The sequence below is a fragment of the Eubalaena glacialis genome, chromosome 8, assembly GCF_028564815.1.
Source record: "Eubalaena glacialis isolate mEubGla1 chromosome 8, mEubGla1.1.hap2.+ XY, whole genome shotgun sequence".
NCBI classification, from domain to species: Eukaryota; Metazoa; Chordata; class Mammalia; order Artiodactyla; family Balaenidae; genus Eubalaena; species Eubalaena glacialis.
In genome coordinates, this window is record NC_083723.1 from 129377054 (window position 1) to 129403351 (window position 26298).

Here is a 26298-nt window from a genome sequence, read left to right on the forward strand (position 1 = left end):
AAGCCTTTTCCTGGCGTGAGGGGAACCCAGACTAAAAGAAGCGCGATCTGAGCCTGGATTCAAACCCCTTCCCGCGGCGAGAGAAAGCCCACAGGTCCAGCCGCCCTCACCGTCCAAGAAATGCTTGCCTGGGAAGGAGAAACCGCAAATCACTGTGTTTTGGGAACTTCCTGAAACAATGGTTTACTCAAGTCACCCTCACTGAAGGACAGATACCATCTGGGAGAGACAGCTGGCCTCTCAGACGGCCACTCCTCTACAGCCCCTGGGGGCCCCAGCCTCTGGGTCACCCGCCCGCACCGTGCCCCTAGAGCTCTCCCAGCCCCAGCAGAGCCCTGCCTCGTAGGTCCCCCAGACCCGCGGCTGCTCTTCCTTCCCGGCGGCGCCCCTGGTGGGAAGCCACATACTCTGCTGTCTTTCTGAGCGGGGCGCGTGTTGGGGGCTGTTTTCAGGGAGCCTGCATTCCAGGGGCGCTTTCCCTCCACTCCCCCGACTCCTCCCTGCATGGTCGCCCAGCAGATTTTAGATGCGGGGCATCCGTTCAGAGCACCGACTCCGACAAGGCCCCCAGGGGAGAGGGGAGCTGCCGGGGCGCGGGGCGTCAAACAGTGAAGTTCGTGGACACGGGAACTTTCTCTGGGTCCTCCCAGAGACACATGGGCGGGCGGGAGGTGGCGCCTGCTAAATTACTGTCAGAGGGAAACTTGACCAATAACCAACTCCGCCGCCACCCTGAGTTACTCGGCACTGTATTTGCCCGGATACTTTGCCAATAGATAAATAAATATAGTAATGTTTCAAGTATCATTTATTTTAGGTGTGACCTTTAAAAATAGCACGTAGTTGGATTTTTGTTTTAGACACGATTTGAGATTTGTCCTTCTACTGAGAATTAACCTATGAGTGATTTATAATGATAGCTAATGTAAATACTGTTTTCTCATTTTAGTTTAGGGTTGCATGCTGCTTCTTTCTTTTGGTATGGGAACCCTTGGGCTGGCCACAAAGTTCGTTCGGTTAGTGAATACTTTGTTCAGTAAAGTTTTTCGTGAAAATGAAAAACGTGTCTTTTAGTTTTACTTGAAACTGAACAAGCTTTTTGGCCGACCCAATATATTTTCTTTAGTTTTCTCTATGTTTTAGAAGCAATATGTACTATATTCAGTGCTAATGAGTGATTGTTTTTAGTTTTTAAAGGCATTCTTTAGCCTATACCCTGTAAGTAGTAGAGTCAGTAGTGATGTGATCTCTCTTGAATCCCCTGCTGTTGAAGATGCGTCTTTAGAGCACTTTCCTCTTCACACACATGCCCTGCTTATGCCCACCGCTCAGGATTTGTGGAAATACCTACTGTTTTAAAATGTTTATAATTTTTATTATCATTATTAAAAATAATAATGTTTATTATCTTTATTTTATATAATCTTATTCATGTAATTCAATATTGAGATTTTCTTTTCTTACATTTTCATTTAATTTAAAAAGCAGTTTAATTATTTAGATCATCTCTATTTCGACTGACTTGGTGCCGACAGCTTTTTTTTTTTTTTTTAAAGTTAATTATTTATTTTTGGCTGCGTTGGGTCTTCGTTGCTGCGCGCGGGCTTTCTCTAGTTGCAGCGAGCGGGGGCTACTCTTCGTTGCAGAGCACGGGCTCTAGGTGCATGGGCTTCAGTAGTTGCAGCACGCGGGCTCAGTAGTTGTGGCTCTCGGGCTCTAGAGTGCAGGCTCAGTAGTTGTGGTGCATGGGCTTAGTTGCTCTGTGGCATGTGAGATCTTCCCGGATCAGGGCTTGAACCCATGTCCCCTGCCTTGGCAGGCGGATTCTTAACCACTGTGCCACCAGGAAAGTCCCCCGACAGGTTTTTTTAATACCATCACTTTCTCATTCTTGAAAATTTTCATTTTCTCCATTTGTCAAACTGTTGGCATGTATCTTCATTAAAAAAATAGAGTCCCTGGGTGATGTCTGAGTTTTATGTTTTCTGAATGTTTACATCTTTTCTTGCCTTTATACATGAAAAGAATTTGGCTGGGTATAAATCTGGCATCTAGTTTTGCAGAGAAATTTGAGGGTAGACTGATTTTTAGCCTTTCTATGTAATTTGTTTCAGTGTTTATAGAAATTTTTTTAATTACCAAAAAAAAGTCAAGTTATAATTTAGAAGAGTAATTTGAAGTTCAATTCCTGCTGTCGGACATACCTCCCATATACTTTCAATCTGAATTATCACCAAATCCACTTGATGGAAATCTGAATTATCAATATTTTTAATGCATCTTGTATGAAATAGGGATTCTACACACAATTTAAGTGTTTTCTGTTTTCATCTCACCTCCCGAGCATGATCTTTTACCATTGCATCATCAGCGTCCTGTGGTCAGGTTATAACCCAGTGAACAGGCGCACTCTGATCTGGTCCCTCTGTCTGCTGTTCCCAGCTCTCGCCCTGTGTGCACCCTTGTGCATACATATCTGCTTAAAACCTTTTCTTCTTTGCGTTTTTTTGCTTAGGATAGATTCTTAAGAAGTGAAACTATCTGGTCAGAGTTCATGGACATTTTTAAAGTTATTGCTGTATTTACCAAATTGTTTTCTTGAACTTTTGGACCAATTTAATCCTGTCAGTCACATTCTAGGTCCTGCCTCACAGAGTTGAATATTACTTATTTATTTTACAAGTTATTGTAAGTATTGGGAAATAAAAATAAAAATGCATCACTTTGCTTACTTGTGAGGGTGAACAATTTCCACATATTTATTAGTCATTTTCATTCATACTTTGTGGATTGGCTTTTTATGTAAATTGCCTACTTATCTCTTGGAGTCTTGGCAGATTTCTTACTGATTGAACCTTAGGAATACTAACTCCTTTTCATAGTTCTTGCAAATATTTTCCAATATTATTGTTTGCCTTTTAATTTAGTTTATGGCTTTTTGTTTTTTGGATGTGCAGACATTTAAAATGTTTATGTGGTAAAATGGAGCATATTTCTTTGAGTTTAGGAAGAGCTTTCTCAACTAATGATAAAAAAAATTCACCTGTATATTCTTGTAATATTTTTTGGTTTTGATTTTTAATACATTTTTAACTTTTTAATCCATCTGAGGTTCATATTTATCCATAATGTGAAGTACTAGCATATGTTTTTCTTTTTTGGTTTTAAAATGAACTTTGGTATTTTTTCTGAAAAGGGCCCTCAAGAACCCCTGTCAGGTGAAGTGTGACTAGCTCCTGAGATGCTGGCGGGATGGGTGTGGCTGGTGAGCAGCCCATGGACGCCGGGGCCTCTTGGGAGCAGCTTCAGTCCCCTCACACGTGAGCTCAGACTTGCTCCTCCTGAGGTGCGGGCCTGGCTTGAGCTGCACCTTTCCCGGCGAGGGGCCGGAGCAGAGCCACGGAACGAGCGGGGGACACTGGGTGGGCCTGGGTCACAGACCCCAGCCAGCGCAATGCCACCCCAGGATCTGCAGCCCCGGCGGCGCTCCTCACCTGACGCGTTCTTAGCAGCGGGGCGGCTGGGGTGCTGGAGGGGAAACGTGATCAGACTGCGTGGCTGGGCAACATTTGCTCCGTTTGACCTTGGCGCCAAACTAGATCCGTGTGCCGTTTGAGAACAGAGCCATCTTAATGAAAAGATCCCATCAAAACAAAACCAAAACATTTTTCTGAGGAAGAACTCTGAAATTTCTCATTCCGCACTTGTATTATGGCAATAAGTATCTTGTGCTAAGGCAGGTAGCTGGAACCAAAGTGACCACTTGAGGAAGTGAGTCACTTTATTTTAAATTGGGTTTTTGGTTTTTTCTCGTAGAAATATATACTTTCAAATGTAGTCACAGGAAAATAAACCCAAGGCCTATACAGTCTTGGCCTAATCAGGCGCGGGCCGCCAACCTGGCGGCCAGGCGGTGGGTCAGTTGGTGGTCACAGAACCCCTCCAGCCCGCTGGTGCCTTCCTGTGACCTATCCTGTCATTAGGGAAAATTTTAATGACAGCTTGAACTTCTCAAAGACCTATTTTTTTCTTTCTTAAGTTAAAACGTCTGTGGTCATTATTCCTAAACGAAGCCTGGAGGCTCCCGTGCTTTCTCTGCAGCTTGTTTGCTGCCTGCCTTGAGGAAGGACGGGTAATTTACACAAATCCCCAGATGCCTGGTGCAGGGGCCCAGCTGGCCTCTCCCTTGGCCTTGGCCTCCCTGAGGGGAGGTTGTCCTTTTATCTCAGGTACAGCCCCTAATCACAGGTGTGCTGGGACCACACCCCGCGGCCCTGGGGCCCCTGGGCCACTTGTCTTCAGGTGCCTCATCTACTCACCACTGAGCGCAGACAGGCAGTGCTGTGTGTGCTGTGACTTTGACAGGTTTATAAGGAACTGGCTTAAGAGTCCCCCGGATCTTTATTCCCTGGAAAGATCTAATAGGGCCAATCTCTAGGAATTCTGTTACTGAGTTAAGGTTTTCTACTTCCAAGCAGAGAGGAAAGCTAGCAGGTCAACGTCTAAGAATCCTTTGGACGTTGCCCTTCATTGGAAATAGAAGGGGCAGGAGACCCTTGGCCCGTTTGTTTCTTTGTGTCCCAAAATATCTGCCTCCTGAGTTTACAAGTCCTGATGACATGGGCAGAGAGGGGTGACTTCTAACTTGGGCCAGATCCCTATATACTTCTGTAGGTGGCATGCGGCCTCGGCCACCACCAGCAAATTAACAAGGAGCAAGTTAATAAGGACCTGCTTTCTGCAGTGGCGCCTCAGTTCGGAGGGTGCAGAGGTGACCAAGACATCATTTGTCCCAAGAGACTTAGAGTCCAGCGGAAAAAGGGGCTAGAGTGTTCATGACGGCGAGAGCCGCCGAAGGGGGTGAAGGCCCTGGCAGGTGCTCTGGTGGGCACAGCATGAGCCCACCTGCCCTTCAGGACGGTCACCCTGTGGCTGGTTTGGGGAATAATATGGGGGGAGAAGATTTACTGAGAGACCAGCTAAGAAGCTGCTGGTTAACACCCACAAAATGAGGCTGTAAATGAGGGGATGGGGGGCGGGGAGGTGGCACAAGGAGCCCCGGGTAGGTGGTGGGTGGAGCCGACGAGACACCCTGATGAACTGGCTGTGAGGACAGGGTGATTCCAGGGCTTCTGCTTGAAAGTGTAACAGGACAAACCGATTTGGGAGGAAGACGCTAATTTGTTCTTCTCATGAAGTAGAAGCTTAGGTCACTGATTTTCCTAATTTTCTTTTTTTTCTATCTGTATTTCAAGTTATAAAATTTCCTCCAAGGATTGCTTTAGTTCAGTCCTACAAATTTTGATACATTGTATTTTTGTTATCATTCAGTTCAAAATATTTTATAATTTCCCTTGTGATTTCTTCTCAGATCTATTTAGACATGTGTTGTTTAACTTTTAATACTGGATATTTTCTAGTTAACTTCTGTTATCAACTTCTAGCTTAATTCCGTACAGAGAACCTGCTCTGTATGGTTTTATTTCTGTGAAGTTTGTCTAGACTTGCTTTATTTCTGTGAAGTTTGTCTAAACTTGCATGTGGTCTATTTGGTGAGCATTCCATGTGCACTTGAAAAATACACAATCTGCAGTTGTTGGCTGACGTGTTCTATATATGTTCCATATGTATATGTTCTGTATATATGTTCTACATATGTAGATATGTTCTATGTGTGTTCTTTACACATGTGTTCTATATGTTCTCTATGTTTCGTATGTTATATATATGTTCTCTCTATGTATATGTTCTATATATGTTGATTAGGCCAAGCTGGGTGATATTTTTGGTTAATGTTTTGTTCACATTTTCTATATCAATGACTTTTTGGCAGGCTTGTTCTATCAGTCACAGAGAAGTGTGTTAAAATCTCCAGTTATGACGATAGATGCGTCTATTTCTTCTGTTAGTTCTGTCCATTGCTTCCTGCGTCTGAAGCTCTGTCCCCAGGTGCTGGCACATTTAGGACTATTACGTCCCGTGCATTGGCAGGCAGATTCTCAACCACTGCGCCACCAGGGAAGCCCCCTGGTCACCCTCTTGACTGCCCACCATGGTGCCTTCAGGATCAGCGGGGGGGCACGTGACCCCTCCCAGCACCCCTCTCGCTGACCCAGGTTCAGTTACCAGGCAGCCTCGAGTGTCGCCGGCGGGACTGGCCGGGATTGGTCTTTCTCTCGCTGCGTCTGGAGGACAAGCTGCCCGCTGGTCTCCACGGGGGCCTCATCAGTGTGGGGACACGGCCGGGGGGCGTGAGCAGGGATGGGAGGGCCCTGGAAGCAGGCGGGACGCAGGTGGAGGCGCTGGGGGGATGTAGGGGAACCCGCTCCCGCGTGCCCTCCCCTCCCCCGCTCCTGTTCTGCAGGGAAGATGGCTGAAGCCCAGATTATTCAAGAAATTTGCCCGAAGCCAAAGAGGAGGGTGACATCCTGTGTCCCGAGCCCTGGCATTTCTGGAGCAGCTGGGACATCATAGAGGCAGGTTGGCAGAGGCCACTCACGTCATCTGATTTCAGATCTGCCCGAAGGTGCCCCCGCACAGACTCTGAAGAAGCTCAAGCCCCCCTCACTTGCCTTTCTCATTCCCTGCTGAGTTTTCGCCCTGGGCGGGGCCCGGGGACCAGAGCGAGGGGCTGGGCACGCAGTAGGACTGGTGCTTTATGGATAACCCACCTGAAACAGAGCCTAGGCAGCTTGCAGTGACCAGCATGCCGCGGCCCGCGGGCTGCTGAGGGCAGGGCTGCCCTGGGCCAGCTCGGCCCGTTTACCCCGTGGGCTTAGCCAAGGCCGCTCCCTCCTGAGCTGTGGCCTCCCTCTGCCGTTGCAAGGCTGTCGCCAGGCCGGAGCCAAGGCCCGGGGGCCATGTGGGGATGGGGGTCGGTGCCATCACCGACAGTCTGCTTTGACCCCTGCTCCAAGCGCTGCAAGGGCACGGGCCAGCAGGTGAACGCCGGGAGAGGTGGCCCCAGGATGCGCTTTCCAACTGCCGGGCTGGTGGACACAGAGTGGACACCCGGTCATGGTTCTTGAGCACCGAGCCAGGCCCCGGCCTCGCAGATTTTCTCAGCAGTGGCCAGTTGGGCACAGGGTGTGGGGCTGCTGAGCCCTCACAGCCTTGTGTTCGGCCACAGCTGTCCCCGCCCGCCACCTCTCCTTCCTGGGGGCTTAAAGCCCCTCACTGCCTCTGCCCTGCACTCTGACCCTTCTTTCCCCGCCTGAGCTCTCGGCTTTGTTGTCCGCAAAGCCTTGCGCGGTCTCACGGCCAGATGGACGGACAGATGGACAAATGGAGGGATGGAGAAGGAGACACAATGCAGACCAGATGTGGTCGAGGACCGTGAGCCACAGTGAAGTCCACGAAGGTAATTTAAGTAACTTGGGTCCCTCTCTACTTTCTGTACAAGCGGGCGCCTGGTGGGTCCGGTAACTCCCGAGCTCCCTTTCCCTCCACCCCTGCTCTGTGCACAGACGTGCTGTCTGCGGCGCTGCTCTATTAAGTTGCCCCATCGCCGCCGCCCCCCCCACCCCCCGAGAGTAAACGCTCTCCACCCGCCTCCTCTTCCTTCAGCTTCTCCATACCCAAGCCCTAAGCCTGTCTGACAAGGAGGGACTCTCTTCGGGGGGAGGGAAGCCAGCCAAAACCCTTTCCAAGGCCCCAGGGAGGTGCCGGGGCCGCTTCCGGAAACGCCTACTCCAGCAATCATGCGTGTGTTTCATGCACGCCCAGAGGCTGGGACTAAACCTACAGAGATGGGGCGCCTACAGAGCCAAGCACAGATGGTACTTGGGTTTTCACAGCAGGCTGACAGGTTTGGGAGAACACATGTGCCCATGCATGTGAAAGTCTGCAGAGTGATGAGTCACCTTATGACGGGGTTTAGTATATTGTGGGCCTTTAAATCTGAATGAATTTTAATTATTTTTGTTATGACTTGAAAATCACAAATTTTGCATATTCTAGATTCATGATTACAATGATTAAAACCAGGAAAGCTTGTGTTTTTCAGGTGTATTGAGTTTACTTGCTGCTTCTTATACTTTGCTATCTATAGCATTCAGCATATAAGGACTTGTAAAGTCCTAAATCTCCAAAAGAGAGATTGGTGTTACTTGGACTCATTATTTTGTAATTATATTCCAGTAGTTTATTTCCCCCTGTTGGTTCTTCAGTGTCAGGGGTTGAATATAAGTAGCTTTAACCAAGATCCCAGTGACAGCTCTGGGGTCATTGTTGGCACTGAGGCCTGCTATCCAGGGCTCAGTCCGGGGCGCCCCTGGGCAGGTGGAGGTGGGACTGCTGTCACGAGTGAGGGGGCCACCCACCACCTCTGCCTGCTCCACTTTCCTCATTAAACCTTTAGAGAAGATAATGGAAGTGACAGGCCCTTTTCTCTCCATCTGCCAAAGAACACTCTTCGGTATAAACGACGCCCTAAATCCTTTGTGATGTCCCCAGGCTAAGCAGGGCCTCTTACAGGGCCCAGCAGTCGGCGATGCAAACAGATGACGATGACACACCGCCCACGACCTCTGCTGAGTCTTGTCCCCATTTCCACGAATAAGGAAGCTAATCTGTAAACTTTCAGCAGGACCTGCATTCAGGTGGGGCAGCCGACTGGAGGAGCAGGGGCCTGGCTACCTGACGTCTACATCAGTGGGTCAGGCTGAGGCTCAGAACTAAAGAGAAAGCTTTCTGTACAGAAGGGACGCTCGCTGTCCCCAAGGCTAAAGACAGCAGATTGGGGCGAAGAGAGATGGGAACCCCAGTGACGCTGGTGTCTACACCACAGCTTGGTGAGAGGGGCGCTGAGGCCACCTCTTCCGGGGCCGTACCCGCCCAGAGCCAAATGCGCAGGCCCCCAACCCATTCCCGCTTCTGGGACGTTGTTCTGTGGCAATGCTCCAGCACATGCAGAAGCGCTCAAACATTCGTCAACAGGAGGTGTGGAATAAACCAAGCGCATCCGTGCCATGGAACATCACGCAGCTGTTACAAGTAAAGCACTTCTGTGTGCGGATAGGCAAGATCCACACAGCCTGTCTTCACTAAAAAAGCAAGTTGCAGAAACTTCTATACAATATGACCTACTTTCCACGAAGAAAAAGAAGAAAGAGCGGGAGGGAGGGAGGGAGGGAGAGAGGTTTGCATAGACGTAGAGGAAACTATTGGGAACAAGATCATTCACTCTTGATATTTACTTCTCAAGCAGTAAGAGCCAGATGGAGGACGAAATTCAGAGCTTTTTCACTTTCTGGGTAATATCGGCCTATAATGTCTGAGGTTTCGTAACTCCTCTGTATAATTTCTCTAACCTGAAAACCTTGCAGGGCTGCTGGGTGCCCCGTGCATCACCCCCACCGCTGACAGGATGCTCTAAGGAGCACGTCCAGGCAGACGGCATAAGTGCCCTGGGGAAGGTGGCTGCTTCCAAAGGCCACAAGCTGCCAGGTGCCCCTCTCCCCACCCCGTATGCCATCCAGGCTCCGCTTTAGACGTGGGAAGATTTCCTCCAAATGTCCTCAGTTTGAGATCCTGGGGCCTCAGGATTTGCTGGTCAGAGTCACCCAGCGAACAGACACGAAATGGGTTTTATTCAAGCGGTCACGCATGGCGGCTTGGGGACATTCCACACACGTTTACAACATTTTATTTGGTCACCCCCTCCTCTGCTAACAGGGAGTGACATTCACTCTCCCCTCTGCTGTCAATCAGGCCAGACCGCCCAGTTCCAGGCTCATGGCCTTGGCTCCCGCCAGCTGACGGACGTCCAGGTGCACATCTAACGCCCACGCTCCACCGATGGCCCCGGGTACCCTGGGAGCTGGCTCTTCAGTTGGTCGTGCAGATCTGGTCACAGCAAATCATCTGAGCTGGGGAGCCGGACCGCTGGGGGCTCTAGGTGGACGCTGCCACTGTTTGACCAGGCTTCTCTCACAGGGGGCCTGGGTGCACACCCCACAGGGACGCTGCAGGGCGACGGGCCTCGCAGCGCCCACCCCCCGCCCCCGGACGTCCAGCCCGCCTCCTCAGCCCGGCCCTGCCTGCCAGGCCCCGCTCCCTGGATATCGCTGGCACTTGCGCTCAGGTCTGTGATGCCTCAGGACGAAGACTCTGTGGCCTCATTGTTAAAGGGGACCAGTATCATACAGGGGTTGGAGAACTGAGTGCCGCGGCAGAGAAAGAAGAGCCCGGATGGCGGCGTGAGCAGGACTGGGGCAGGTGGGGCCCACCTGGGCTTGCGGGAGGGTTCCACGGAAGCCTTCAGCGGGCGCCTGTGTGTCCTGCACACAAGGGGCTGCCCTGTGGGACCTGGGGGCTGAGGCTGGCGATGCAGGTCATGCAGAGGAAGGGTGACCACGTCACTCAGGGCCAGCATCCCAGCTCAGGCCTGTGCCCCCTGAGAACAGGCACTGAGATCAGAAAACCCCCCGTTTTCTTCCACAGTCGCTAGACCCAAGTCCTGGGCTACTACCACCTTGACCTTTCCTGGTCTCTTTGAAAATGGGTCTGTCTGCACGGCCAAACAACATAAAGAACAAAGTTACCTAAATGCTGGAGTGTAACAATCGTTAGATTGAAATCCCGGGCGGTTACAAGGTAAGCCGGTTCCACGGGTGGGATAAGCCAAGCCCAGCTCCAGGGGGTCCGAGCTGATTCACCCCAGCACTCCTGGCTGGGGGCTCGGGCTGCGGTGTGGTGGCGCCTCTAGATGACCGAGGTCTCCGTCTGCGGGAAGGACAGGGCGCGGGAGCCGCGGGGGACGTGCAGGGTGCCCTCCGAGCCGTTCCTCGAGATGGACGAGCTGTGCAGCCTGTAGTCCCGGCCGGAGGGCCGGCTGGGGCACGGACTCCGCCCCACCCTCCTCAGCTCGCTCTGCACCTGGGGGTGGGGGTGGGGGGGGCGAGAGCAGGCGGTCGGGCAAGCTGGGACCGAGACCCCGGCTTCCCGCTAGAGCGAACGCCCGTGAACGAACCGCTTCCCCTTCGGCCCTTTTCTGGGTGTGGAGGGTGTGACATCCATGGGCGGGGGGCGGGGACAGACGGGCCCGGGAAGGAAGAGGCGGAAAAGGCTGCGAGACCAGACGAGGGACCAAGAGAAAGGTGGTCAGACTACGGAGCCCAAGGCTTCAGTCCAGAGGCAGCGGCTGCTACACCCAGAACTCGAGAGGGCGGATTGGGCTTTCCAGAAAAGACCTCCCGTGGAAGCCGGGGCCGCAGCGTTTTGCCCTCCGGTCCTGGTTCTGCCCCCTGGCTCCCGGTGGGCGGGGGTGTCAGGGGAGTCCGGCAAGAACGAGGGGAGGGAGGTGCAGGAGGCGCTCAGACGACACGCGACAGGGAGGAAGCGAGCACGCAGCAGGCGCCGGCTCGGCCTGGGGAAGCCGCGCTGGGATGTCCTGGGGAGCAGGGGCTGGACACAGCCGGGGTGGGGCCCGACGGGAGACCTGGGACGCGCCGGGGCAGGTGGGGGGCCGGGTGGGGGGCCGGGGGCCGGGGCCGGGTGGGAGCCCGGGGTCCCTGCCCGCCTCCCCGCCGCCCTCGGTCCAGAGCTGGGGCTCTGGGCGCGGGGGGTCTCCAGGATGACCCCTCCCCTATCTGAGCGATCCCTGTGCGGAGGTGCTGCTTAGGGAGAGGAAACGTTTAAACAGCAGAGCCGGCGCTTTTCCTCGGCTGGAAGTTTCCTGTTCCTCCCGCCGCTGATGCTGGCTGGCGCTCCCGCTTGGCAGCCCCGAAGGAGGCGAGGAAAGCGATGGAGGGAGGGGAGCCTGAGGGGCGCGCGGGGCAAGAAGGAAGACGAGCGAGGCGCCGGGCGTGCCGCTGGAAAGGCAGCCACGGCCCAGGTGAGGCGAGGGTATGGGGGGCGGCCGCAGGGGGCTGGCCAGGAGCTCGCAGGTGGACAGGCTCTGGGACGGTGCGGGTCGGCGGGGGGTGGTCGAAGTGTGCAGGAAGACGGAGCCCAGCGCCGCGGGCGCCGGGCAACGGCACTGACCCCACAGCAGGGTGGGCCCTCCCCAGGGGTTTTAGGGGCGTTCCAGGGGCTCCCTCACAAGCCGAGAACCTGTGCTTCCCGAGGAGGTCAAAGGACTTACTTCGCTGTTCAGAAAGCAGTAGAGGACCGCCACCACCAGGCCCTGCAAGCGAGAAGGGCCGTGGGTCAGAGGGCACTCACGCCCACCCCTCCCCGGGACGCGCAGCCCCTCCCCACGCACCTGGAAGGAGCCGATGCACAGTTCGAACAGTATCTGGTATTTGGAGGAGATCCCGATGGGGAGCACGGCGAACACCACATAGTGGACCCCAAAGAGAGGCACGAGCAGCAGGGTGGACTTGGCGAGCCTCCTGCGCGAAGAGCAAGGGCCTGAGCTGCCGCGGGGACCCGGCGGCCGCGTGCTGGCCAGCCCAGGGGCCCCTAAGTTCAACACCGCCCGCCCCATTACGGGCAGAGTGTGCACACGCGATGATGACCGCCGCTTTGCCCCATAAAGCAGCAAAGCTCTTACAAGAAATCCTGACGAGTTTGCCAAGGATGACATTGGTTTGAGCAGGTCCGACAGCCCCGTGTGCCACTGGTTTTAATAGCGGAGACCCATCCCCAGCATTTGGAGGATGGGGGCAAGTTTTACTTTCAGATCAAAAGAGCAGACGCAGGGGCTTCCCTGGTGGCGCAGTGGTTGAGAGTCTGCCTGCCAATGCAGGGGACACGGGTTCGAGCCCTGGTCTGGGAGGATCCCACATGCCGCGGAGCAACTGGGCCCATGAGCCACAACTACTGAGCCTGCGCGTCTGGAGCCTGTGCTCTGCAACAAGAGAGGCCGCGATAGGGAAAGGCCCGCGCAACGCGATGAAGAGCGGCCTCCGCTTGCCACAACTAGAGAAAGTCCTCGCACAGAAACGAAGACCCAACACAGCCGTAAATAAATAAATAAATAAAATTAAAAAAAAAAAAAAAAGAGCAGACGCAGCAGGGGTGGCCCCCTGAGCACAGGCGTGACAGGAAGTGTTCCCACAGACGGCTGTTTATGGGTCCTGGCAGGCGACCCTGCTCTGGATCGCACAGAGTCTGAGGAATCGGGGAACCTGGACCAGATCTAATTTCTCTGCCTAGCAAAGAGCTCTTACTCTCCCTAATCAAAGAGCAGATTTTCTTTTCACTGCATTGGTGTTGAAAATAAAATAGCTGACCTCAATCCTCCCCCCCACCCCTTCGAAGCCCCTCCCGCTCCCCGAGCAGGTACAGGTCACATTCTTTTAAGTCAGGGCTTCGCAGGCCCCACCTGCACCAGAACCACCTGGAGGTCATGTTAAAACGCAGACCTGAGAATTTGCTTTTCTCTCAGGTGCCCAGAGATGCTGAGGCTGCTGTCTGGAACCCCACTTTGAGGACCACTTCTGTAAGCCACTTCTGACTCTCATGGCTGCACATGAGAATCATCTTGGGGGGCTTTTCAACCTCTTCAAGTCCAGGCTGCCCCTCATCCAATTAAATCAGTTCTCTGCAGGTGGCCCAGCATCTTCCCAGGTGACTCAACCTGGCCCTATTTGAGGTAGCAAGCCCACCATGTTCTGAGGATCTGGAGCATTGGGATCACCAGGGGGCTGGTCAGGAATGCAGAGGCGTGGTCCCCAGGCGGTATGTGTGCACGTCCAGGCCCCCGGGTGACCCCAGCAACCAGCAGCCGCTCCAGCGACCAGCCTCATCCTGGCAACTCTGAGCTGTGGGGACTGAGGCGGGAGGCGCCTCCGTGCTCCTCCCCCACCGTCTCTGCTTGGTGGACCCCAGCCCACACTTGGAAAAAAGTCACCATTTTCTTTACATATTTTTGAGGCACTGTGGCATTTACAACAAGAAGATTTCCTCCGTACTGGGCGATCTGCACAAACTCTGAAGCCCAGCCGCTCTGCACCAGATGTGAGCATGACCTGGGCCTTGGGGGGCAGGGAAGGCCTCACTGACCACCCAGCCGCCGCCACGTGCAGCTTTGAACATTTGACTTTGTAACACCCACGGTGCACTTGCTGCCTTCACCACCTCGGGTCTCTGTCAGCCCAGTGAGTGAAGGCCGGGACTCTGCAGGGAGCTGCCCTTTGGTTAAACGGTAGCGAGAACCCGCCTGGATTCTCATTACTGATCCATCCGGAATTTGCTGTTGTGCTAGTCTCTAGAAAAGGGATTTAGAAGCTGGACGCCTGGGGCCCTGTGCCTGGAGACCCGCCACTACTGTTACGAGACAGATACACAGAAAAGATGTGCTCTGCCTTTTTGTTCTCCTGGAAAAAGAATAGATTCTATCATCCCCACTTTATTTTGTTTCCAAAATAAAAGCATCCATCTCTAAGATCCACTTAGGAACACTCCCAAAGAGCCCAAAGGAAAGGTCAGCGTGGCCCTGAATAAGACGTGCAGAAACTGAAAGTTCAGTTTGAAGGGCAGCCTGAGCTGCAGGCATGGGGTGAGTCCAGGAACCAGCCCGGCTTCTCACCTGAGCAGTAAAAATGCTACTTGGAAGGTCTGGCTGAAACCACTTTATCCTTTGTGGTCTGACGTGGAATCCTATCTCTAGGCCTGACCTCTAATGTGGGCTGGGCAGAGACTGTCACACCTCAGGGCACAGTTATATGTATATGTTTACGAAACTCTATTGCAACACTTACTGGTGCCGGCCACTAAATGTCTTTTGAATATTAACTCTATCAATCCTTATAACCTTGTGACAATTATTATTATTATTATTTCCACTTCACAGGTGAGGAAACCGAGGCAGAGCAGTGCAGTTACCTCCCCCAGGCCTCCAGCTGGTACATAACCCAGCACTGGGCTGCTGACCACAGGGGATGCCACCTGTCTGTCTCCCCAGGTCCACCCTGCTGTCTAAAGGAGGGGAGGGAAGGAGACAGCTGAGGGAGGGCCCACCCTGCAGGGGCAGTCAGGTAACCCGCCCAGGGTCACGCAGCTTCTGCAGCTGCAATTCCAACCCCAATCTGCCTGAACCCAAGGCTCCTATCAGCTGCACCAACCACTCTACACTAAACTAGCTTTATTTTATACTCGAGTTGTGGGCTTTATCTTTTCTTTATAAATTCTTGATAGAAATTTATATGATCTTCAAGTTCCTTTACAGAGTTCTCAGATCCTTATTAATTAGCTGGACGATTGTGAGTGATTTACTTAACTTCTGTTCTCTTTCCCATGAGGGAGATGACGATAACCATCTTCATGTTATCATTCAGGCAACAAACATCAATTGAGTTATTAAGTACAAGGCCCGACATGAGGTGTCCCCTGGACCCTGTGGTCTGACGGGGAAGAAAGAATTAAATACAAAATACAAACAATGTGTGGCCAAGGAGAAAAAAGTCAGATTACAAAACAGGAGAGTGGGCAGAACACTTCAATAAGCAGCTCTCTAGAGGACATCCACGCTGGAATGAAGGAGAGGAACAGGCTTGAATAATTGCCATGGCAACGCTGGCCCTTGGACAAGACAGTCCATCTCCGGGGGTCCCTGTAAAGTGGCCAAGAGCACACTCCTGCGACTAAAGGAGAAAAGCTGGGGTCATTTGCAGGGTCCTCGCACCTCAGTTTTTCTGCTCTCCACACGTATACTCAAAGTTTCCAGGCTGCCTGAGGTTGGTGAGGGTGGCTCAGAGCTGGAGCTAAACAAATACTCACTTGTACTGTGACTGGTCATTGCCGCCGACATCTGGGGATGTCAACTTCTGCAGTAAAATTCGTATAATACTAACAAAAAGGATGAAATTGACCTGCAAAAAAAGAGACGACACGTTTGTGTGTGAAGTCCCCCTGCAGGGGAGGTGGTGTGGCCGGGACTTGTGTGGCTCAGCCCCACCCTAAACGGGGCTCCAGGCACCGCTGTTTCAGAGGCACCAGGGCCCTGCCCCCCTGGTTCTGCTCTTCCCTGCCCTGCCCCCCTGAGTCAGAGCCAGTGTCTCTCTGCTGCATCACATACGTTCTGACCCCAGGCTGCGGCAGCTGAGTTGAGAAAATTAATTTTGAGACATGAAATCCACAGGTGGAAATCCAGTTCTGCTCTAAGGCAGCACACCTGGGGGACCTGACTGTGACCCACCCCCCACCCCGAGGTTCCCCTGGAGGACTGTCTCTTTCTCGCCCTCCGCTTCACTGAGACTTCGTCCTGAAGGTGGGCCAAGCCCACCATGCAAGAGTTCAGCCTCAGGGTACTTGTCTCAGAAGACCTAGTAGAACGGACCATTTATATTTACTACCAGACAGTGGGCTCGCCCTCTGCCCAAGTGTACAACCCGGCAGGCAACTCACGTTTCAATACAGAAATGACTTACTATAATAGAAATTAAAATTGGTGCTCGTATAACCCACCAGGGAACACTGTGGTCATTGGTATCCCAGCAACTGTTGAAAAGAGAGAAGGAAAATCACGTTACCACCAATTCCATCTACAAACCAAGCACAGGAGGATAAGCACACCGCAGACTCACCCTCTACACGGGGGCTTGCCAAACAAAGCGCCCCCCGACCGTGAGCCCTCTCACTCACGCGGCTTGTTAGGTGTTCCCTCCTAACTGCCACGTGCTCTCTCCAGCAGGAAGCTGGGGTGGGCGGCTTGTAAAATGCCTCAGGCTCACTCCGTTACCCACACCCCTTCCCAGCAGGGGCAGAGACCCACCCTCGTCCTGGATCCTAGCTGGTTCTGACAGCAGGATGTGGAGTCCTTGGAACCCAGCGTACGCCGTCTAGACCCACGGCCCTGGCTGCCCCTGCAGGTGCCTGTGGCGTGAGTGAGCCAGGCTGACGCCAGGAGAACTGCCCCAAGTGCCAGGGACAGAAACACACCAAGTCAACTGGGACTATGTGAGCTCCCAGCTTTGGGTGGTTTGTTACTGGTAGTGGACAACTGGTAGACCCTGGGGTCCTGCATGAGGCACAGCATCCGTGGTGGGAGCTCTTGGTGCTTGAGTCTGGGCCGTGGTCTGGCTCACTGTGCACACAAAGCAGAAGCGCTCTGGGCCCTGGTCCAACCGCACTACCTCAGAGAGCTGGGCCCCAGCTGGCCGTCCCAACCCGGCCTCCTCGCTGGGCTGCTCCGTCTCTGCCTGGTTGACCCCAACCTCAGCTCCGCTGCCAGGCCCAGCTCAGCCCCACCTGTCCCTTGGCTCTTCTCCAAGCACTCCAACCCGAGTTCCTCCCCATGAAGTTCAATGTCCTCCCCCTCGGTGTCCAAAGGCTGCCTTCGACCAGATACGAAGCTTCTCTCTGGTTTCCCGAGACCAGCGATGCCAGGACCTCAGTCAGTGCTGCTCGATCTCTCTTTACGGGCACAGCACTCACCCTGTGTCTTCTAGTGAGAGCCTGGCCGCAGTCCACGCACCTGTGCAGACGGTGGGGATGCCTGCAGAAAGACACCTGGTGACCACAACCCCGCGCTGGTTACTTGGACCAGCCCGGCAGGGGCACATGTGGGAGCTTTCACTAGCCTGATGGTCAAGGACAAGGGCTTTCTGATGAAAAGATTCAGTGGAAACTCTTCATAAATACATACAGGCTTATGCTCATGCCTTACTAAGCAGTGAAGATAATTGAGTATGTGTTTGAAGGCTTCACGGTCCTGAAACGCATCTCTGTGTTTCTGGGTGTCGGTATCAACGTGCTGGAGAGGCTGTGTTCAGACTTGGCAATGACCTGAAGGGGAGTCCCTCGCTGTGAAGGTGGGGGTCCCGCAGCTGATGCAGAGCCCTGCTGATGGGCACGTTAGTGGGACCTCATGATGGATGGTCTCCCTACTCCTTCTCCTCCCAGGCCCCTTCCTTCTGACTTGCCCACCATCAGGGTTCGCCCCAGGAATGAGAGTCAGAGCAGTTTTACATCAGGTCCTGGTTCCCAGAAACACTAAGCTGTTGGCTCTAGAAAAGCTCTTCCTACAGGGGCGGCACAGCACTTTTCTGAGCTGAAAGCATCTGCATTTATAGGTCAGAGAGGACAGGAATCAGGAACCTGGTGGGTTTGGGGGTGGCAGTGGGCTGTCGGGGGGAGTCCTTACCCCATCCGATCAGGAGATAGGCCACAAAGCGCCGGCTGGGGGAGAAGATGGCCACCAGGAGGGTGTGGAGGTACAGCCCCTCCACCAGGAGCCAGTAGAAGTTGGCCATGATGCAGTACTGGAAGAAGACCAGGCTCAGCTTGCAGCCCACCTGGATGCCACAGACAGAGTGAGAGAGCACACTGCGTTTGGATGAGGACTTTCCGGGCAGGCAGCCTGCTCCAGGTCCCAACGCGAGCCCGTACTGCGCGAGGCGCATGGATACCCAACACAGAGGCGCTGCCTGGAGACGTGTGCCTGTTCAGGTGAGGCCCTGGAACCCGCTGGAGGGTAGCGTGGGGCCCAGGCAGATGCACACAGTGTCCCTGAGGGTGACATGTAACTTTGAGAGTGACCATGTGGGGCCTGGCACGCTTGGCTGACTTCCCTCTCCTTCCTCTTGACCCCTCTCCTCCTGCATCCCCCCTCCTCCCTGCATCCCCCTCTCCTCCTGCATCCCCCTCTCCATCCTGCATCCCCCTCTCCTCCCTGCATCCCCCCTCCTCCCTGCATCCCCCTCTCCTCCTGCATCCCCCTCTCCATCCTGCATCCCCCTCTCCTCCCTGCATCCTTACCCTCCACTCACTCCCACTTTTCCTCCTCTGTTCTTCCTCACTGTGCACTCTTAACAAGAGATGAAAAAATAAAGGAATGAACAAGAGAAACTCACCAAATAAATTATTTCCCCAGGAGTTTTGAAAGGGAAAAATTATGTATTACATAAAATAAATACATTTTTGATCTCTCAGAACTTCATATAAGTAAACATATCAGGTATTTCCACGTCATGAGCAAACATGAAATTGAGGCTTTAAATCACTGAGCTTATATAAATGAGCTGAAAAAAAGAACAGTACTTCTATTTCTATTCTTCTTCTGTATCTTTGCAGCCGCCTCCCCTAATATGTGTATGTGGATGGATGGGGTGGATGTACTTATATATATGTGGATATACTCATACACGTGTACGGGGTGGACAGAGTTGCAGGAAATGCACAGCAGGCTTTCAAGCTGGCTTCCCGGGGTTGTGAGGAGCTTTAACTCACAGCGGCTCCATCCTCTCCAGGACGCTCCACCCCCTTACCTCGCACCAGGTCTCTCTTGCCTAAGTGGAGTGTGGTTCCTTCTCTTTCTAAGGTGGTTACGGTTTACTGATGCTGAGGGCGGGGAGGGGGCCTGCATGTGGAGGCGGCCCACTGGACATCGGGGCTGGGCCGCCGTAAGTGGAAAGACGCACATAACAACACTGCTGTGGAGACAGGAGAAGCAACCCAAGACCTCGTTGGAACAGTGACAGAGGCATGTGCTGGGTGTCGAGGAGGAAGAGGTCCACACCCACGGGTGGAGGGTGGTGAGCCCTGCTGGCCGGCGCAGGAGGGCACGTCCTGCGCACGCAGCACCCGTGGCATCTCCGCCTTTGGAAAGCTGTCTAGCACTATTTGTTGCAATTTAAACACATGTGCCCTTTGGTCCCTCCAGTCTCTCTCCAGAGCCACCTGACCGAGGTGAGAGCACTCGTGCACGAAGATACACGTACACTGACGCTTGTGGGGAACAGAAGATACAAAAACAGGGTGTGCCTGTTATTGGTGGGACGGTCGCACAGATTATGTCACACCTGCACACTAGATTCAAAGCAGGCCCTGAGACACCGCTAGACTCAGAGGATTTCCAAGATATCCTGTTGGAGGAGGAAAGAGGACACAGTGTGTTTAAGATGATTCCAATTCCATTTTCTTGATAAACTGTTTAAACGCCATGTCTGCATTTCTTTCCTGTTGCTCATCCACTATCAACACACCCTGAGGACAGGAGGCTTTGGGGGTTGACGGGCTGTCGGCTGACCTCGTCTTCTTTAGCGTGGAGAGGCCGATGGCCATGCGGCTGGGACAGCGCCCCGCACAGATCCCTGCAGGGTCTCAGCCAGCCCCGTCCCCTGTCTCGGAGCCTCCATCACTGCTCACGGCCAGATGTCCAGGGGGCCGATCTCCTTTGTCCGCGGGGGTCCTGAAGGTCAGCTTCAGGTGGCCCTCTGGTCGCTCATTTTCTCTAGACTGGAGCACGGTTTCCACAGGTTTAGATGAAACCCAGACCAACAAGTGCAGAGAACGAGGCGCCCACACATGTGCGGGCTGGCCTTGGTGTGGACGGAGGCAGGGGTTCTGTCTCCTGGTCCACGTTTTGATCCAATAAAGACACTGGCTTCTTTGAGGCCCAACTCCTTGAAAAGGACGAGAAAACAGCACCTACCACCCGCGTTGTCAAAGGCAAAATCAGGTGTCACACCTGGAAATACGTGTCCTCTCAGGCTCTACGGGGACAGATGGCATTTCCCTAGAGTTCTGGGGAGACTTACAGCATCTGTAGGTGCTGGCTAAGAGCAGGTCAACAGGATATTTTATTTAAACGTGTGAAGATGACAGCTGCAGGGCTGGGGACATGGGCCTTGGCGCCTCTGTGGGTCTGACGCCTGGAGCCCTCACTGTGCAGCGAGCAGCAGAGGTGATGGCCGTGGTGACGTCCACGTGTGCAGTTTCACTCGTCCTGTGTCCACAGCTGCTCCACACTCGAGGACATGGGCTCCCCCAGCACCACACAAAGCCCCTTCCTTTGGAGCCGTCTTTCCAGGGATGGAGCCAAACTCGTGATGGGACAGAGTCTGAAGGGTGTGTGTGCGCCTGGGTCTGTGCACCTGTGTCTCTGTGTGAGCGTACGTATGCCTGTGTGTTTCTGCGTGCCTGTGTACCTCTGTGTGCATGGGTTCTGCGTGTGTGTGCACTTGTGCACCTGTGTGTGTTGATGGGCTCTTCTCACTTCCCCTTCTCCTGCCCCCTCTGCCATTCTGACCCGGGCTGTGGGCCTACATGGCAGCTCAGGGGGCCCAGGACCCTCTGCAATGTGCAGACCCCCAGCCCAGCCTCCAGCCCTTGTCTCTGGCTCTCCCCCTCCCCCCAACCCACCCGGGACAGCAAGCAGCAGCCTGGTCAGCATTCAGCTTTGGGCCGGGTGCATCCCTGTTTAGATGCTTCAGCCTCACTGCAGAGCCCAGGGCCTCCGAGTTTACCCCTAGGCAGGTGGGACTCAGGGCAGGGACACCCAGGCCCCTGTTGCTGCCCGTCCCTCAGCCAGATCCTCCGTCTACACAGCAGGAGAAGGTTGAGAGCACTGCTCCAGGTCAAGGGCCTGCTGTCTGTGGGTCCGTCAGGGTTACTACATCCTTTAATGAAGAGCTAAGTAAGGAAGGCTGCTTCGAGCAGAGCTTTGAGACACACAGAGACGGGACCGAAGGCTCCTCAGCGGGAGGAGAGCCAGGTATCCTTGCTCCAGGCCTCGGGTGCACCCCCAGCTGTGCAGCAGAGGCTCGATCTAGGGACGAGAGCCCAGGGGCCGCACTCCCACCTGCGGCTGGGACTTGCCAGGTGGAGGATCTTGTTGCTAATTTCTTTACTATATTCAGTCCACATGCCTCCTGGTCAAGATTATCCCAGGAGTATATTGATATTTATTGCACCTGCAGACCTAAGAAGCAGCTGAAGTTGTTCAGTGTGATAAAGGCTTTACTATGTTAAAACGACATTGACTCAAATCTGCTCAGTCCAGAGCAACGGTGCCAGCACATGAATCCATCCGCTTGGGATGCGGGTGGAGAACAGCATTCCGGCTAGTGTGGAAGAGCTGTGACCAGGACTAGGGTGATGGGTAGAACCCAGGTGGAGGGTGCGATTGGGTGTCGGAAGACTGGGTAGAAGGACTTATCTCAGAGGAGCTCAATATAAACGCACTAAACTGAACTACGCCCTAAAGGCCCACTAATGTCCACCGCAAGCCAAGCCTGCTAACAGTTAAGGTGATTCATCCTCGTGCAAAGAGCTGGGCCCGCGGGTCACGGGCGCGCACTGCGCTCCCAGCAGGTGCTGCGGGGACGCACTCACCGCGCAGGTGATTTCCACCCAGCAGTCGGGGGAAGCATCTACTGCTCAGAATCCCGGGCATTTGCGGAGAAAACGGCGTCGTGCGTGCCCACCCGTGCCAGGATCGTCCGGCTCGAGCTGCCGCTGGTGTTTCGGGGCAGCGGCCTCCTGGGAGGCCGGCTCTGCCTGGGGCCAGCACTCCGGCCGTGACCTCCCACCAGGCAGCGCCCACGTGCCCACCTTGTGTCGCCGGCCACCGTGGGCCTGCTCCGAGCTCAGGCCCACTCCCGCGCCCTGATGGGGACCACTGGCTCTGGTACTTCTTCCCGATGCCAAGTGGGGATGGAGCAAAGGGATGGGCGGTGGGGAGGGAGGTCGGTGGGGCTGGAGTTCACACAGGCACCCGCCCCCCATGAGAGGACCCCGCCCACAGGGATAGCCTTACCCAGGAGGACGGCTGGTCAGGGCAGTGCAGAGTCCCTGAGCTGGAGTACAGAACGTCGTCCTTGACCAACACCGAGATGGCTCTCAGGATGAAGGAGAGGAACAGGTTCAGGTGGATGTAGTTCCTGGTGCAATGCAGTTTCCTGCGGAGGGGGAGGCGGTGGTGGGAGGGGAGAGGGGAGTAGAATGGCGGGGAGGGGGGGAGGCGTGGATGGGGACAGAGGGGAATTGGAGGGGGATGGGAAGGGGGAGGAGATAGATAATCAAACACTGATTTCGGGCACACTTTGATAGTTGCCTGTGTGGCTTTAATCTTAAGGCTTCTTTTTTATGGAAGTTAATCATTTATTTAACTATTTCTTATGGTATATTTAAGATGTTTACAGCTTTGCATTATGATAAATATTTTTGTGCATAAACCTTTTCCCTTATTTCTGACTTAGCGCCTTAGATCAGTCCTAGAAACAGGATTTCAGCATAAAAGTATAAAGCAAAGCCGTGCTGAGTCGAGCCTGCAGTGGCATGCCCCCACTTCACAGATGTGCAGACCACCCATCTTTGCAGCAAATTTCCGGCAAGACCCACATCAAAGGACCTGTCTCTGAACTTAACTTTATGTGATATTTTGCTTCTCTAAAAAATGCTCAGAACATTTTGTTTATAGTTATTTTACAACACTTAAATTCTGCTTTGGAGAAGACTTAATTGGATATTTGCTTTAACTCTGACTTTTAATTGTTTGGAGTCTTTAAGAAACAAGCTGTTCCACACAGATGCACTTCCAACATTGTTAAACATTAACTCTTTAGGTTTAAGTAAAGTTTAAAAATTTTGAAGAACATTAAAAAATGTATACTAAAATAGACTACCACCTGTGGCTATGAAGAGAAGCTTATCTGACTTCCCTCCCACTAAGGGGTCAATGTGATTTAAAAAGTTGCCTACGAGCTTTGGAGAGCAGCGGAAGCAGCTAGGACTCGAAGGACAGGGCCCTGGTGAGGAGGGAGGCACCGAGGCTCTTTGGGCACCCACCTCCTCTTGTCTCCTGGGCTGTTGGTTAACCCATGTCTCAGGGCACAGCAGCCAATTAGAGAGCAGGGGCCCAGAGCTTATAACATCGTCACTGGACGGAATGGACAGCAAAGGAAGTTAAGGGCTTTCAAGTTAACAGACTCCAGGAGCAATGATTCTGGAGAAAAGGAAAACACAGAGAGCCCAAAATTCAGCAGGCAGTTATCTACTGAGGTTTTCCTTTCCTTTTTCCATTTCCTAAAGTGTTCATGTGCTGGATGAGTAGAAAGATTCCCAGGTTTTCATCTGAAACCCCTAAAAGGCTATGATGTAGGAATAATGACAAACCAGCCTTCACAGAGCCTGAAATATGGCCTCAAGTCAACTCAATCCCTGCCTGGCTCAGGCTGGTCTGCCCATCTTGCTAGAAAAATTAAATCCTCTCTGTAGTAAGAGATCATCTAAAGTCTCTACAATTTAATTATATGTAATTTCAATAAATTAATAAGTATGCTAGAAACAGTACCAAGGGATCAAATACAGTTAAAAAGGAAAAAACAAAAACAAAAATAAACAGAGAACAGAAGGAGATCCAGACACTGGCATTTTAAGACATGGACTGTAAAATTACTCTGATTAATATAGCCAAGAAAATTGGTGAAGATATGGAGAACCTTATTAGAGGATGGAATTAATTGTAAAAATCAAATGGAAAATTGAAAACTTAAAAAATAACCCTGAAATTAAGAATTAAATAGCTGGGTCTAACATTAGATTAGACGCTGTAAATCAGAGTATTATAAGTTGGAAAACAGATCAGTAGAATGTGTCTAGACGAAAGTAGAGAGAAACAAAATAATGTAAAATATAAAGAAACAATAGGAAATATATGGGAAATGATGAAAATGTTAAACATACGTGAAAATGGAGTTTCAGAAGGAGAAGAGAGAGAATAAGGTAGAAGCAATATTTGAAGAGCTACTAGCCAAGAATTTTTGAAATTGATAAAATACAATAACAGATTAAAGAAATTCCACTAACTCCAAGAAGGAGGATTACAAAGAAAACCACACTAAAGCCCATGATAGTATAACTGCTAAAAACCAAAGACAAGGAAAAAAATCTTCAAAGCACCCAGAGGAAGACTCATCCTTCAGTGGAATAATGGTGAGACTGGCAGCTGACTTTTTCAAAAGAACTAATGATGTACATCTTTAATGTGAGGAAAGAAAATAACTGCCAACAAAGAATTCAATACTCTCAAAAATATCCTCAAAAATGAAGGCAAAATTAAGATGATTTCAGGCAATCAAAAATCATGAGAATTCACTCTTGGGAGGCCTGTGCTGAAGGAAACACTAAAGGGAGATCTTCAGGCAGGAGGAAAATGATCCTGGATGGAAACATGAAAATTTAAGAAGGAATGAAGAGCACCAGGACAGACAGAAAGACAAGCAACTCTAAATAAACACTGACTTTCAAACAACAACAGTAATCATGCCTTGTGGTACTTATAAAATGCTGTGAAGTCTTGAGTTGACTGGGAAGCAGTAAAAATAGTAACTGGAGGTTAACACCTATGAGACAATGATGCATGTTGTTAATATGGGGTGAAAACCAGAAGAAGAATAATAGAATATATAACTAACAATCTGAAAGGGGAAAATTGGAATAATAAAAATACTTGACAATTTAAAAAAGAAACACGAAGTGAATGCAGGAGCAATGAAGCAGCTGAAGCAATTGAAAGAAAAGAGATAGAAGGCGGATTGAAACTCCAAGTTGTCAGTAACTAGTCTAAATGTGAGTGTAAAATACTGTATGTAAAAATAAAAATAGACTGGAAATAAAAAGCAAATCTCAATTAAATGGAGCTTGTAAAAAAAAAATAAATGGAGCTTGTAAAACATTCAAATTAAATATAAAACAGGGAAGTTCAAAGTAAAAGCACAGAAAACAATATATCTTGCAAATATCAAATAAAAGAAAGCTAATATAACTACATTAATATAAAAGTAGATTTTTGTAAGTCAAGGGACATTACTAAACATGGACAGTTTAATAGGAAAAAAAACATTAAATGGGTATGCCCCTAATAACATAACCTTAAAATACATAAAGCAAACAGTGAAAGAAATAAAAGAAGAAATAGACAAGTCCACAATTATAGTTGGAAATTTTAATACATGTCTGTCAGTAACTGATAGAACAAGTGGTTAAAACAAATAGTAAAATTTAGAATATTTAAATAACATTGACAAAATTATGTAAATGACATATGTAGCATACAAACCAATAACTGTGGAAATTATATTGTCTTCAAATGAAAATGAAACTTTTACTAAAATAGACCACATTTTGAGTCATAAATCAAGTCTCAACAAATTTTAGAGGATTTAATTCATGTGGTATGCTTTCCGATTACCATGAATTAAGCCAGATTACCATGAATTAAGCCACAGTCCAACTTGTTACTAATTTTCTATTCAGCTTGGAAATTAATCTATAGTCTTCTATAGCCTATGAGTTAAAAAATAATAAAAAAAGAGTACAGAAAAATCAGAACTCAATGATAATGGAAAACACATATTTAAACTTAAAAGATGGAACTTTTAAGCAGGTCTGAGAGGGAAATGTGTAGGTATAAATAAATGCATTTTAAACAAAGGAAGGCTGAACATACACCTAACTTAAGAAGCTAGAAAAAGCATACCAAATCGAAACCAGAGAACGCAGAAGGAAGGAAATAATAAAGATAAGAGCACAAGTCAGTAAATTAATAAATAAGCATACAGGAGAGAAAATTAAAGTCAAAAGTTGGTTCTTGGAAAACACTGATAAAACTGATAAACCTTTATACAG

General features: G+C 51.3%; 1 protein-coding gene across 2 annotated transcripts in view; it reads right to left on the reverse strand.

Moving 5' to 3' along the window:
- Positions 1-9568: 9568 nt before the first annotated feature.
- Positions 9569-26298, reverse strand: part of VIPR2 (vasoactive intestinal peptide receptor 2) — a 69470-nt gene continuing 52740 nt past the window's right edge. For both annotated transcript variants that reach the window (XM_061199013.1, XM_061199014.1), the window contains 8 exons: positions 22427-22568; positions 18032-18182; positions 17323-17383; positions 16317-16386; positions 15667-15758; positions 12206-12335; positions 12086-12127; positions 9569-10878 (listed from right to left, as the gene is read on the reverse strand). In XM_061199013.1, coding sequence (XP_061054996.1) covers positions 10705-10878; positions 12086-12127; positions 12206-12335; positions 15667-15758; positions 16317-16386; positions 17323-17383; positions 18032-18182; positions 22427-22568 — 862 coding nt within the window. In that variant the 3' untranslated portion in view covers positions 9569-10704. The remainder of the gene's footprint in view (positions 10879-12085; positions 12128-12205; positions 12336-15666; positions 15759-16316; positions 16387-17322; positions 17384-18031; positions 18183-22426; positions 22569-26298) is intronic.